At 45.3% G+C, this 12471-nt stretch overlaps 1 protein-coding gene across 1 annotated transcript; it reads left to right on the top strand.

Moving 5' to 3' along the window:
• Positions 1-7698: 7698 nt before the first annotated feature.
• On the top strand, positions 7699-11067 carry DUSP13A (dual specificity phosphatase 13A). The gene is made up of 3 exons (XM_009941543.2): positions 7699-7912; positions 8468-8685; positions 9798-11067. Exons 1-3 carry the CDS (start codon positions 7752-7754, stop codon positions 9995-9997), a joined length of 579 nt encoding a protein of 192 aa, XP_009939845.1. The 5' UTR covers positions 7699-7751; the 3' UTR covers positions 9998-11067.
• Positions 11068-12471: the final 1404 nt, after the last annotated feature.

Below are 12471 nucleotides of genomic sequence, written 5' to 3'. Positions count from 1 at the left end.
AACACTGCCAGGGAGGGGGCAGCCACAGCTTCTCTGGGCAACCTGTTCCAGCATTTCACCACCCTTATGGTGAAGAATTTCTTCCTAATACCTAATCTAAATCTGCCCTCTTTTAGTTAACAGCTGTTCCCGCTTGTCCTGTCACTACACACCCTTGTGAAAAGTTCCTCTCCATCCTTCCTGTAGGGCCCCTTCAGGTAAGGGAAGGCTGCTAGAAGGTCACCCTGGAGCCTTCTCTTCTCCAGGCTGAACAGCCCCAGCTCCCTCAGTCTGTCCTCATAGGAGAGGTGCTCCAGCCTTCGGATCATCTCCGTGGCCGTTCTCTGGACCCGCTCCAACGCATTGATGTCCTTCTTATGTGGGCGGTCCAGAGCTGGACGCAGGACTCCAGGTGGGGTCTCACGAGAGCAGAGTAAAGGGGCAGAATCCCCTCCCTCACTCTGCTGGCCACACTGCTCTTGATGCAGCCCAGGATATGCTCAGCTTTGTGGGCTGCAAGCGCACATAGCCGGGTCATGTTGAGCTTCTCACCCACCCATACCCCCAAGTCCTTCTCCTCAGGGCTGCTCTCGAGCCACTGTCTGCCCAGCCTGTGCTTGTATTTCGGATTGCCCCGACCCATGTGCAGGACCTTGCACTTGGCCTTGTTGAACTCCATGCGGTTCACACAGGCCAACCTCTCCAGCCTGTCAAGGTATCTTGCCTTTCTAACTGAAGAACAGAACATGCTTAAAGCAGGGTAAGGGTATAAAACTCTACTCCTGGAAGATACTAGAGTATATTTATTCCCAGTGTGATCTTTCTATCCATCATTGGGAAGTACCCTTTGTACAGCCTGGGCGTGAGAAGGGTGGAAGTTTCTAACCACACTAAATAGATGAAAAATGAATAAACGGGTAGAGTGATCCTGCTGTCATTTAAAAACCCGCTAGGGTCGTCATGAAAATAATCCCCATCCTTCACTTGAAGGCATATGTCAGGAGAAGACAGCAGCGAAAACTTGCAGGACCCTCATGCTGTCGTTTTTCACATCATGCAATCGTTACAAAACATTTCTCTTTAGACGCACTGGTTTTTTGCACTGTTACTCTTTCCTGATGAAAGTAAAAAAAATAAATGTGAAAACTGGCAGCTGGCTGGCAGCCATCAGTCGTTCACCCAAGGTAATCCACGGCGCAGATGACTTGCGAAAGCTTCAGCAGGATGCCGTAACTCCAGGAGCCCCATAACCTACAAACGGAGGGGATAGGAGGAGGCAGACAAATTAGAAACCAGAGACTCCAGAAAGAAGTTTGTTTTGTATGCCGAGTGACTGCGGCAGTAGCCAGCCCTTTGCAGCAGCATAATGCAATGGGAAGAACGGTCAGAATTGGCTTTGTTGATGTAATTACTGCAAGGGCCAAGACAAGTCGAAGTTGCAGCTTCAGCTGAAGTAGAAAGCGGGTGCCAATGTAGCGCCATTAAGTTAATGACACCAGCTTTTTTTACAGAACTTGGCCTTGTATTCTTTCTTCACAGAGGAAAATAAGGATCTTGTGCAGCCCTTACCCACGTGCGGCTGCAGTGGAACAAGGGAATTTTGCATTTCAAAATCCTTCACCGCCTCATCAAGTTGCCAAGCCATCGAGCAGCCCAATGAAGATGTCCACGATGGTACAATCTGAGTTGTAGAGGACTACATACATTTTGAATAGATCAAATGCTGGATGTTCAGCACAGAAACAAGCTGTAAGAGCTTCTGCTCATTACCACATGCCCTGATACTGTTTCAGAGATGTTTAAGCAGTCTGTTCCATCCCGCTTTTATTTTTGACACCAAATGCTGTGTAGTTTCCCAAATGAGTTGCTGAAGTTGGAGGGAACGTTCCGCTTTCTTTGCCAGTTTAGTAGCCTCTGCAAACTGTGTAGGAATTAAGTGCAATTTCAGTGTTCACAATGTTCCCCTCCTTTCCCTTTACATGCACTAGATGATAAAGTGACAAGTCTGTATTCATCACTGACAACCCACAGAACGCATACGTATGTATCTGAAAAAAACCCAACAAAAAATCAAATGGAGCTGGTCTTCCTCTTCGTAATGGACCTGTTAATAGAGCTGGTTGAAAGTTGAGGTAATTTTGCTTACTCCAGGTCCACATATTCATGTTCAAAATAACTAGCAGTAATCTGACAAGGAAAACAAAATTACAGGAGAGCAAGGCAATTTAGTTAAGCAAGAGTTTGTGCTTCTCTACTAAGTGCATTCTTCGCTTTTTCCGTCATGAATTTTTCTTCACCAACTGCCAGTTAATCACAACTTTTTGCACACTTCCAGGTGCCAAGTTGGTACAATTTACGATACATTGCCACATTTGCTTGTATCTGAAAAACTGGTTTACGCTAAAAATGCAAAAATAATTAAAAACTGAAAAACTGCTGCGAAAATAACTGTAGCAGGCTACAGAACTGTCTCACCACAGAGCAGATCACCACATCGGAGCCTGAAGCACAGTCCTGGAGTTGACCCACCTGCGTGATCTCATTCTTCGCCTTTTCGAGGGAGCTGCCGGGAAAGCGCTGCTTTGTTCGGAGTGCCGTGGCTTTGTTGTGTGCTTTTTTAACATAAAAATGCACCGGAGTCGACCAGCTCACCAGGCTGCAGGAAGGAAGCAAAAATTAAAGCAGAAGCTTCCTTATCCTGTTTCCCTCCGCTGTTTATAGCAAGGCCAGCGATCCACCTGCAAACGACTTCCCAAATTCAGTCTCCAGACTTTAGAATTCCTGGTTGGAAAATGAGCCGTAATTATATATGCACATGAATCCGGGACTCTCTGAAGTTCCCAGGCCCTAAGGTGTGTTATATCAGCAACAGATTTCCACGCAGCGAAGCCCCGGCCAGGAGCTGCATCCGCAGTAAGAGCGGAGAAGACACGTATGCAGCCTGGCCGTGCGTCTTTGCGGAGCCCCGTGCCTGGCGGCGGAGGCTGCTGGGCTGGTTTGCAGCAGCGGTTGGGCAACCTCAGCACCGCAGAAAGCCTCAACGGCTGGTTTCTGTCTGAAGTTATCACTGCTAATGGCATTTTTCTGCTCTGTTTTCATCACCTAGCAAATATTTTTTAAATGACCAAATCAGCTTGCACAGAAAAGCGATGAAGAGCACAGCCTAAAACTTGTAACTCTTAAATGAAAGCAGACATGCAATAGCTGCTTAGCTGCTGCACTTCAAAGCTGAAAACTACTTCTCCGTGCTAACATTTGATGTTCTCTAAACGGGTGAATTATCTAAATAGTTTGTGCTTCATTCGACAGAATTTCCAATAAACCTCATTCCGTCACTTTGAGTTATGTCACTTCGTGCCACGTGATGTGAAGGCATTGATGTCAGTTTGACAGGCAGTGCCAATGCTGACATGTCAGCCTGTGAATCTGTGACAAATTATATACCACAGATATTTTTAAAACTACTGCAGATTGCCAAGAAAAAAAGTCTTTAAAATGGGTAATTACACTGGGTGTATCTTTAGATTGAAAACAATTTATTCGATTCACATAGTTACATTGATTCAATGTTCAGGCTGACACTTAATAAAAAAAAATAGAAAGGAAACTTACATTGAAATTTCCCAACTAGCTCCAGTTCCAATATATTACATGGCAAAGGAAAAAGAGATGTGTTCATGCAACGGGCTGCTTTTTTTTTTTTTTTAAACACTGTCATTAAATAATACTGTTAGCATTTAATAATTTGAAATAATCTCGCTGAAATAAATCTCAAGACCGTATGCAGGAAAGAAAGGCCCCAGCTGAACAGAGAATGAATTGCTTATGAAAATCTTCTTCCAGCAAAGAATACAACATGGCGAGGGGCAGATCTTCCCCTGGAAGTGCTAATTGATCTAAATAATGATTTTTATTTTTTCCGGCTTTTGGGATGGGTTTTTTTTGTAATCTCATTTTTGTACAGATCAGGTCCTGCTGTGTAATTTCTTTGTAATCTCTGTACTTGAGTTGAAGCATTCTTAGATCAGTCATGTGTGAACTTTAAAGCATTTGTTTTATCTTCAAATTTCTTACTCCCGTAATGGGAGAAAAAGGGACTGAATGCCTAAGAACTAGTCAAATTAGTGAAACAATTAATTTCCAAGGCAGAAAATCAACTTTGGGGGGGTGGGTAGGAAAATCAGACAAAATTGTTCCATACATTAAAAATACACTAATGTTGTAGAACACCAGAAAACGGTCTCAGTTGGTATTGACCTAAATGTAGCAGAATTCAATTAGTTCAATTCTTCTTCCGTAGCTAACCATCCCGAAAATCAAGTCCCAAAAACAGCCCGATAGCGAAACAAGCAGATCTTTTGCAGTCGGAGATGACTGTATCTGTAGAATCATGATTGTTTATGCTAGCTGAAATTCCACGCTGTAAGGCTTTCACTAGAAAAACTTTTTTCTTTCAGGATACGTGAGAAGAGGTTGGTTATGGCCCAGTTTTCGCTGGAGAGATGGAAGGGTGTCACCGACACAGCCCCAGTTAGCACTGACAGCAGTATTTTCGACAGAAGAGCCTCCACGAACGTCGTGTTTTCTACCACTGCACATTTTCCGGGTGATGCCAGGCTGCGTGCTGCTAGAGCACTCCGTGACAGTTTACACTGTTACCACCCAAGACATTATTAGCCCGGGAATGTTTGATTTAGATTATTGCGCCAAGTACTACCTACAAAATAATCGCAAAGGCGTAGTCCACTGATTAAAAGGATGGCTTCCGTTGAGTATCCCGAAATTAATCATGCATTAATTTCAACTGAAACAGCACCTATTTTAAGATCAGATTAATTGCACACAAATGTTTGGCTTAGAGCTGCCCGCCATCCTGACAGTCAGGAGAACGTCCAAAGTCTTGAGATTTCAGAAAGTCCCTACTCACAGACAGCTGATTTTGCCTCTATTCAGTGTGGCCATGCATCAGTTTGTTGCTTTTTACATCCACCCTTAGTAGCTTTAGAAAAGCCAGGAAATAAGCAGACCTGTGGAGAGCCAAACCCATCTGGACGAAAGGTGACACCTGGAAGGAACGTCCTGCAGAGTTTGAAGACAAAGCTAAGTTCATGTTTTCCATAGTTCTTTAGCATTTGCATTCAGGCTACTGTGTTTTGTTTTTTTTTTTTTACAATCTAAAATACAACAATTCTTCACAAAGTCAGAGAATCACAGCCTTTCCCTTAATGTTAACACAAGGACAAAGTAAGGGGCTGCAGGAGCAAGGAGATGATGGAACAAAGCCTTCAGCTTTGCTCAGGGGAGTTAGCTCTTCCGCTGAGAAGGATCTCATGAGAAGTTTCATCTCAAAGGCACATCTCAGTGGAGTAAAGCCTGGCAGTCCTGGACTAACCCATAGACCTGATGACTAAATCCTGTGGAAATACACTGAAGGAAAGGTGTATTCTGAGACATCCGGGCCCGGTGCTGTGGGCAGAATGGCAGGCAAGGGAGGACATGGAGCCGGAAGAGATGGTCTTGTTCCCTCCAGTGAGGTTACGTCCAGTGTGTTAACGCTAACGGAGCTGCTCTGAAAGCCAGATGTCTGCCTCCTGCCTGTTTCAAAGACAGCTCCTGGCAAAAAATAAGTAACACAGCTTTAGCAAAATCATGTTTACAGATGCTGCAGTTTGACGGGGCAGGCGGGTTAAGTCTATTAAATGTTTAAATGACACTAGATGTGGAAGGCTAGAGTTTTGAAGAAAACGGACATATGCGATAGAAACGCTGGAGACACACAGGGCTTGGAGATGATTCATCTGGAGTTCACGTTTTTCTGCTCAAAAGCTTTCATGCTGCAGATGAACTCTGAATTCTTAGTCAGTGCATTTGGGGTAGAGCCCAATAAATTTTTGCAGCTGAAAAGGGCCAGAATTAAACATGAGTATTACATTCCTGACAGAACTTGATTGGCAACAAAAGGGCTGGGCTTACATTTAAAAAAGAAAAACCTGCTAGTAAAGCCTCAGATTGAGCCTCCACCCAGAAGCCTGAGAAAAGTAAACTAAATCAAACTTCACCTGCTCAGTCAGCTAGTTCTCCTCATTCATGAGCACAAATCAATCAGCTTGCAAAGCGCTCGTTCACTGAAGGACAAAAGAACAAAAGAGAAGAACAAGGTAACGTATTAAGGGCATAGACATAGTGCTGGAAGTGTCACTTGAACCATTTTTGCAGTGGTTTCCACTGGTGGATCTGGCCAGCGGGTTGCCCTGCTCACAGCGGAGCCTGGCTGCAGGTCCCACCGCCCCTCTAAATGAGCACTGCAGCGCTGTTGCTCTTGGTTTCTCCTATTACACCAGAATATACACAGCAATGGGAACTAACAGTCTCTTTGTATACAAGAGACTCTTAAACATTTCTTCTCTAAATCCACAGAATTTTAACAATTTCTGCTTCATGAAAGACTTTAAACATGAAGTCACCTTTTTTTTTCTTTGCATACAACTTTTGCCCCCTGCTGCTGGAAATTGTTGCGCTGTGTTATGGTCATCTCTCACCCTGATTACTCCTAAGCATAGTTAATTAGTCCAGGCTTTCAAATCAGGTTTCAAATAGCTCTCCATGATATGTCTCTTGATAAAATACAATAAAGCAAAACCTCTCTCTATCATAGGAAATCAATGCACATGGAATAAAGGTGGTTCAGACCTGACCCAAGGCTCTTTCCATTTATGGCCCTTTTCCTACAGGGGACAATATCAGCAGCAAGCTTCTCCTCTTGGGCCACCTTCTCTTCGTGACTCCTTTGGTAGAGGAACTGCGCTCTGCATGAGGACTGCCAGGCTTACAAAGAACATCAGCATCCCATGTGCTTTGCCCGGTAGCTCCATCGCTGGCAGCTCCACAACCCCCTGCCAGGAGTCCCACCACCTTCAAACCAGAAGCAGTCTGAAAAAGGACCCACAAATACCACAATTTGATACCAGACCTTCCTATATAAACTCACTCAGTGGCTAACAAGTTTCACCTGACAGCCATTCTGCTCAGGTTCTTTGTTCTCTCTTCAGCAGAGGGAGGTATCACACAATGCCCGGCAGGTATATTGCATTAACACGTTGATGAAAGCAGTGACTGCCATGCAAGAGATGAAGTGTATAACGAACAGTTAGGCTCAGATAATTTTACTCAGTGAAAAAACAGTAGCTTCAAGAAATACGTTTCTCTAGATTATTGGTGATAGGCAAGACATCATCATCCACTTGGTGTTTAACCTCCTGGTGACCACATCGGTGGGACCTGCTGGTGCATTTCTGACCCTTTCGCAGCTATGTTTTTTAAGCACCTTAGAATAAATGGGAGACAGTTGTTACTGGGAGAGAGTTCCCACTCTTCCTGCACTGGACAGGTTTCTATTTTTCCTTTATTGGGCCTTTAATTGTCTGTGATGAACGCCCAGGTCTTGCTGACTGCCGCTACTGCATGGCAGTCGTGGTCGTGTCTCAGCACCGGGGCTGCTGGTGGCAGAGCCTGCGGACGGGCGCTGGGGAGTGGACTGGAACCAGTAAGATTCCAGTAAAGCCCTGTTTCAGCTGGCCGTGTCCATCAGGGCAGCCACGGGCAAGTGGCCAGCCCTGGCGAGGTGCTCAGGGATGGTGTGGGGTCGGCGTGGCTCAGTGGCCAGAACTGCTGCCTGGCACCTGCCCCAGTCCATCTCCCAGCCTCCCGAGATCTGGCAGCACCCCAGCACCCAGCCTCTGGCCGGGGAGCTGCCTCTCCGCCGGGCTATCAGCATGTCTGGGGCAGGAGCACTCGGCCCCCTGGGACCCGAAGGCGCTGGGGCACACACGGGGGATGTCCCCTCCCTTACAGAAATCGAGCAGCTCCTGAACAGCGGGCGGCCGTCTTGCAACCACGTTGATGAAGTATGGCCTAATCTCTTCTTAGGAGACCTGTAAGTACAGCTTTACAGACACACCTCCGCCGTACGCTCTGTCTGTTAGCGTGCCTTATAGGTGCAGCTTTAGAGAGCTCATAGTTTTGCTAATTGCTGTTGTTTACACTGCAGACAGCACGGTTTCTGAGATAAAATTATGACTAAGCTGGTATTTGCTTCACGGTTAGCCCTTAGAATCATAGAATAGAACCATAGAATCATTAACGTTGGAAAAGACCTCTAAGATCATCAGGTCCAACCGTTAACACAATACCACCATGCCTGCTAAAGCATGTCCTGAAGTGCCACATCCACACATTTTTTGAACCCCTCCAGGGATGGGGACTCCACCACTGCACTGGGCAACCTGTCCCAATGCCTGACCACTCTTTTGGTAAAGAAATTTTCCTAATATCCAATCGAAACCTCCCCTGGTGAGACTTGAGGCCGTGAGAAGCAATGCACAGGCTGACACCAGCAAAAGGCTCGGGAGACGCATTCGCAGTGCTTCTCTGCCTCCATGGATATCTCTGTGCCCATCTCAAGGTGTCTGTGTGTTTGTCTTTTCCGTAGAGTAACAGCTCATAACAGGTTTGTTTTGTGGAAGATGGGTGTGACCCATGTTCTAAATGCTGCCCACGGCACAGCTTACAGCCATGGAGGCCAGGACTTCTATGGAGCGACCATTGATTACTACGGTGTACCAGCCCATGACCTCCCCACCTTTGACATCAGCCAGTTCTTCTTCTCTGCGGCACAGTTTATCCACAACGCCTTGAACACGCCAGGAGGTACGAAATTATCGTCGGCGTGTTCTTACGCGAGTCAGCAGCCTCTCGCGACAGGTCAGCTCCATGAGCTCAGGGGTGGACAAGTCGCTACGTGCTCTCCTGCCAGCTGCTGGTCACCTGCATTGTGGGTGCCAGGAGGAAGGAGTGCTGGGCATGTGGGTGTAGCTCCAGCTAGGTCCCAAAAAGTTGATGTGAGAAAAGGAGTGAACAGTGCAGGAGAGAGTGCGAGGCAGAGTAGAGAGAAAAAGGTCTGGAAGGAAAGGCTGGTTCAAAAAGGGAGAAGCAAACCCACACATTTAAAATGGACACCCTCTTTTGAGACCCTCTTATGGCGACTGTGTTTGTAAGAAAGATTGAATAAAGAGACAAAAGTCCTGATTTCTACAGCCACCAACCTCGTGAAGAGGCTCATATATTGCAGACGAGCTTCTTGTGTGAACAGGGCCTGCAGGGCTGTGCCCCCAAGGAGAAGATTTACCTTTACCCAAGGAGATTTATAGCATGTTGCACAAGAGACTGACTGAGCTTCTTGGCACTGATGCAATAAAATACTAATTAACCTGTATTACATAAACGACCATTTCTTAGTGTGAGTAAACTGGCATTAATGGAGCTGTCTCAGTCTATATCACAAGTTCTGCCTTCAAAAGAGAATTACAGTGGCAGCAAATTGCCTTATTATGCCATGGTACTAGGCATTTTTCTCGGTGGCTAATGTGTTAGTGCCAGCCTTTCAGGCCAGATTTCAGCATTCTTCTTCACCTAAGCAAGCCCTCTGAAACCAATGGGTCTGATTTCCCTCTTCTCGCAACAGAACAGCTTTGTTACTTCAGTAGGGTTTTCTTTGATTCACCAATGTTTCTGAGGTCTGGTTGGGGGTCTCATGGCACTTCTCATGCGAGTGAGTGTAACAATTGCAAATTAAACTTCATTGTTAGCAGTTCATGTGATCTGTCAGAAGGGTAAGAAATACATCATGTTGGATGTGTTACTCTGACCAAGCTGGAGAAGGCAGAAGGGGTTTGCCTTCGCTTTAAATTAAACTTCATGCACTGTACTGTTTCTCTTCTCCAGTTATAATTTTTTTTTTTTTTTAATTTTGTTTTAACCAGCTAAAATTCTGGTGCACTGTGCAGTTGGAGTGAGCCGGTCAGCTTCCTTAGTCCTGGCATATCTCATGATAAATCACCACCTCCCGTTGGTTGAAGCCATCAAAACAGTAAAGGAACATCGGTGGATTTCACCCAATCGTGGCTTTCTGAAACACCTGCGAAATCTGGATATTCAGCTGCGGCAAAAGAAGGACTGCTGAAAGGGCAAACCCATTTACATTCACTTTTCTGAGTTTCAGCCTTCATAGCTATTGTGCCTGTACAGCCTCCTCTGATCAATGCATGCTGAAAAAATGGAGAAGATTACACATCCAAGAGAAAAGTCAACAGAACTGTAAATGGATTCATTCTGGTAGCTCGGTTCCTCCGAGACGGTTCCTCCGAGACCAGCACAGCCAACGTCAGAGCTGCTATGCCTGGCGTGGTGCTACCAGATGACTCTCCCGGAGTGGTTAAGATGGACCCCGTTTGTTGCTGGTTTGTGCAAGTTCAATAATTGCATCTAGCTGTGGAGTATGGCTGAGCCCCCTTCACCTGGGAGCGTAACATAGCCCGCTTCCTCGGTTTGGGTACAGTTCTCACATGCGTGTTCTCGTAAGAAAAGCTTTTTGTGTTTCAGGCCTGGTGATGTGGTGAGGGCAATTTCTTCAGAGCCCAGGCACTGCTACGGAAACATTCCTCTTCCACCAGTCTGCTAAATACTGTGGTGCTCCAGAAAGCTGTGGCAGCCTGAAGACCCATGCCAGCAGAATAAACTTCTGGGCAGCGCTCTCTGCAGTCTCTGGGTCAGCAAACCCACACGCCTTTTCTTATGTCAACATGTTTTCAGCAGGAGAATGTATATTATATAGTGTATTGAGGACATTAAAAAAACCTTGTCAGATCTTCAAAGCATTTTGTAAGCTTGAACTCATCACTTCACTCTCCCTCCAAACAATCCCAAATCAGTTCTGCGTAAGCAGCTTTGAATCGTCCGTGGTTTAATGTCCGGTTGGAACTCAGTTAGCTTACATCAATGGCAAGGCTTAATTGATACAAATTAGTTTTAAGCTGTTTTGAGAATGTCACTTTTCCTATTGCCAGTTAACTGGTACTTAAACCAATGTGATTTTTAATACAGCAACAGCATTTGAAATTCATGCTACCGCTCTGCCTGACAATTAGCTTGTTACCTTGTGGTGAACCATGAAGCGATAGTCAAATCTATTCTTGCCCTTTGTTACTGGTTTGACTTATTGATTAGCTGACCTGATAAACCTTCCCTGCCAGATTAAGTAAATACATTTCTTCTGGTTTGTTTGCATTTGAAGCATCAGTTCTGATCATTTTCCTCTCTGCTGGAAGAGACTTGCACAAGGTTTGTAGAAGGCCTAAATAGCAGCCACTTGTGAGTTGAACCTCTCCCTTCCCAGACCTGCTATCCTCCTTAATTCTTGGGGAGGTTATGACATGAATGCTGATTCTGCCAGCACTTAGGGGAATGTGGAAATCCCTTTTTATTTCAGCATACACAAATGCTTTGCAAAATAAGCATATTTAAGCTCCTTTCAGAGGTCTGTTTTACTGTCTGTTCAGTTTTTCCTAAATCTCGCCAAAGAGCTTCACTGACAAGAGAAAGAGAAGACAGTGTAGAGTAAAAAAGATCAAATAGAAAATCACATTTAAAACTCAACAGTGCTAGGACATTTTTTATACCTCACAAAGCAGCAGAGTGGTGGAGGAGGAGCTGGGTTTGCTTTGAAGTTCTCCATTAGAGTTAATAGGGATTTATATGAGTTAATATTTCATTATAATTTATACTTCATTCATGTTACAGTAGGTTTTAGTCTGGAAACCTTTTGAAGACATGGCATTGAAAAATCTGAAATTCATGTGAGTGAAATAATGCATCTTAATGGCTTTAGGCTGGGCAAAATTAGACACATGTGAGCAAGATTAATGGAACCTCCCATCAGGATAATGCTTTGCACGCCCCTGAACATCTGTCCCACAAAGCCACAGCTGCGAAAGCTGCTCCTGTTGTAAATCAGTACCTGCTCTCGGAGATGCTGCTCATCCTGGGAGAGTATGGTTTCGCCAGGGGTAGAGTACAGAGCGGAGCTGGGTCAGTACGGCATCCGTGCCACCAACGACTCGGCAGTGATCTTGTACAGCAAGACTAGCTTACCCCAGTGGAGGGAGGGAATGAAGCAGCTTAGAAACTCTTTTCAAGGGCACTGGCAAATCACAGAAGTGTTTTTAATCTGTGGAGTTAGTGCTGCCTGTATTTCCTGCCTGCCTGTATTGCTCTCTCCCTTATATACGGTCTGCTCGGGGAAAAATGTTGCAGTCAGCATAAGCAAAAGCAGCAGGATTAGTCCTGCAACTTCTTAAAATGGAAAACATTGTCTGCTCTGATGTGCTAGGAGGAGAAGAGACCTTCTCGCCTGTCACTTACACTACCCATAGCTCAGGTCGTGGTGCGACATGATGTTAGTACTTTACTGTCTTCCATTATCAGTGGGAAAAAGTGTGTTTCAAATATTGGTTTAGCAAGTTAGACTAAGAAGCCAAAACGAAAGAAAAACACTGCCTCACCGGTGGCACTTTGTTCAGAAAATGCCCATCTGTCAACAGGGTCTACACAACGCGGGAGACTAAAGGCATGGAATGTTAACCCCTAGCTGAGGGACGG

This window comes from Opisthocomus hoazin, chromosome 6 (genome assembly GCF_030867145.1).
Source record: "Opisthocomus hoazin isolate bOpiHoa1 chromosome 6, bOpiHoa1.hap1, whole genome shotgun sequence".
In the NCBI taxonomy this organism is placed as follows: domain Eukaryota; kingdom Metazoa; phylum Chordata; class Aves; order Opisthocomiformes; family Opisthocomidae; genus Opisthocomus; species Opisthocomus hoazin.
This window is presented reverse-complemented; position numbering and strand designations above follow the sequence as displayed.

Bases quoted from the DNA above. Each gene is read 5' to 3' on its own strand.
- DUSP13A (XM_009941543.2), top strand. From the start codon at position 7,752: ATGTCTGGGGCAGGAGCACTCGGCCCCCTGGGACCCGAAGGCGCTGGG. The intron at 7,913-8,467 runs GTAAGTACAGCT...TCTTTTCCGTAG, and splicing joins AATCTCTTCTTAGGAGACCT to AGTAACAGCTCATAACAGGT. The intron at 8,686-9,797 runs GTACGAAATTAT...TGTTTTAACCAG, and splicing joins CGCCTTGAACACGCCAGGAG to CTAAAATTCTGGTGCACTGT.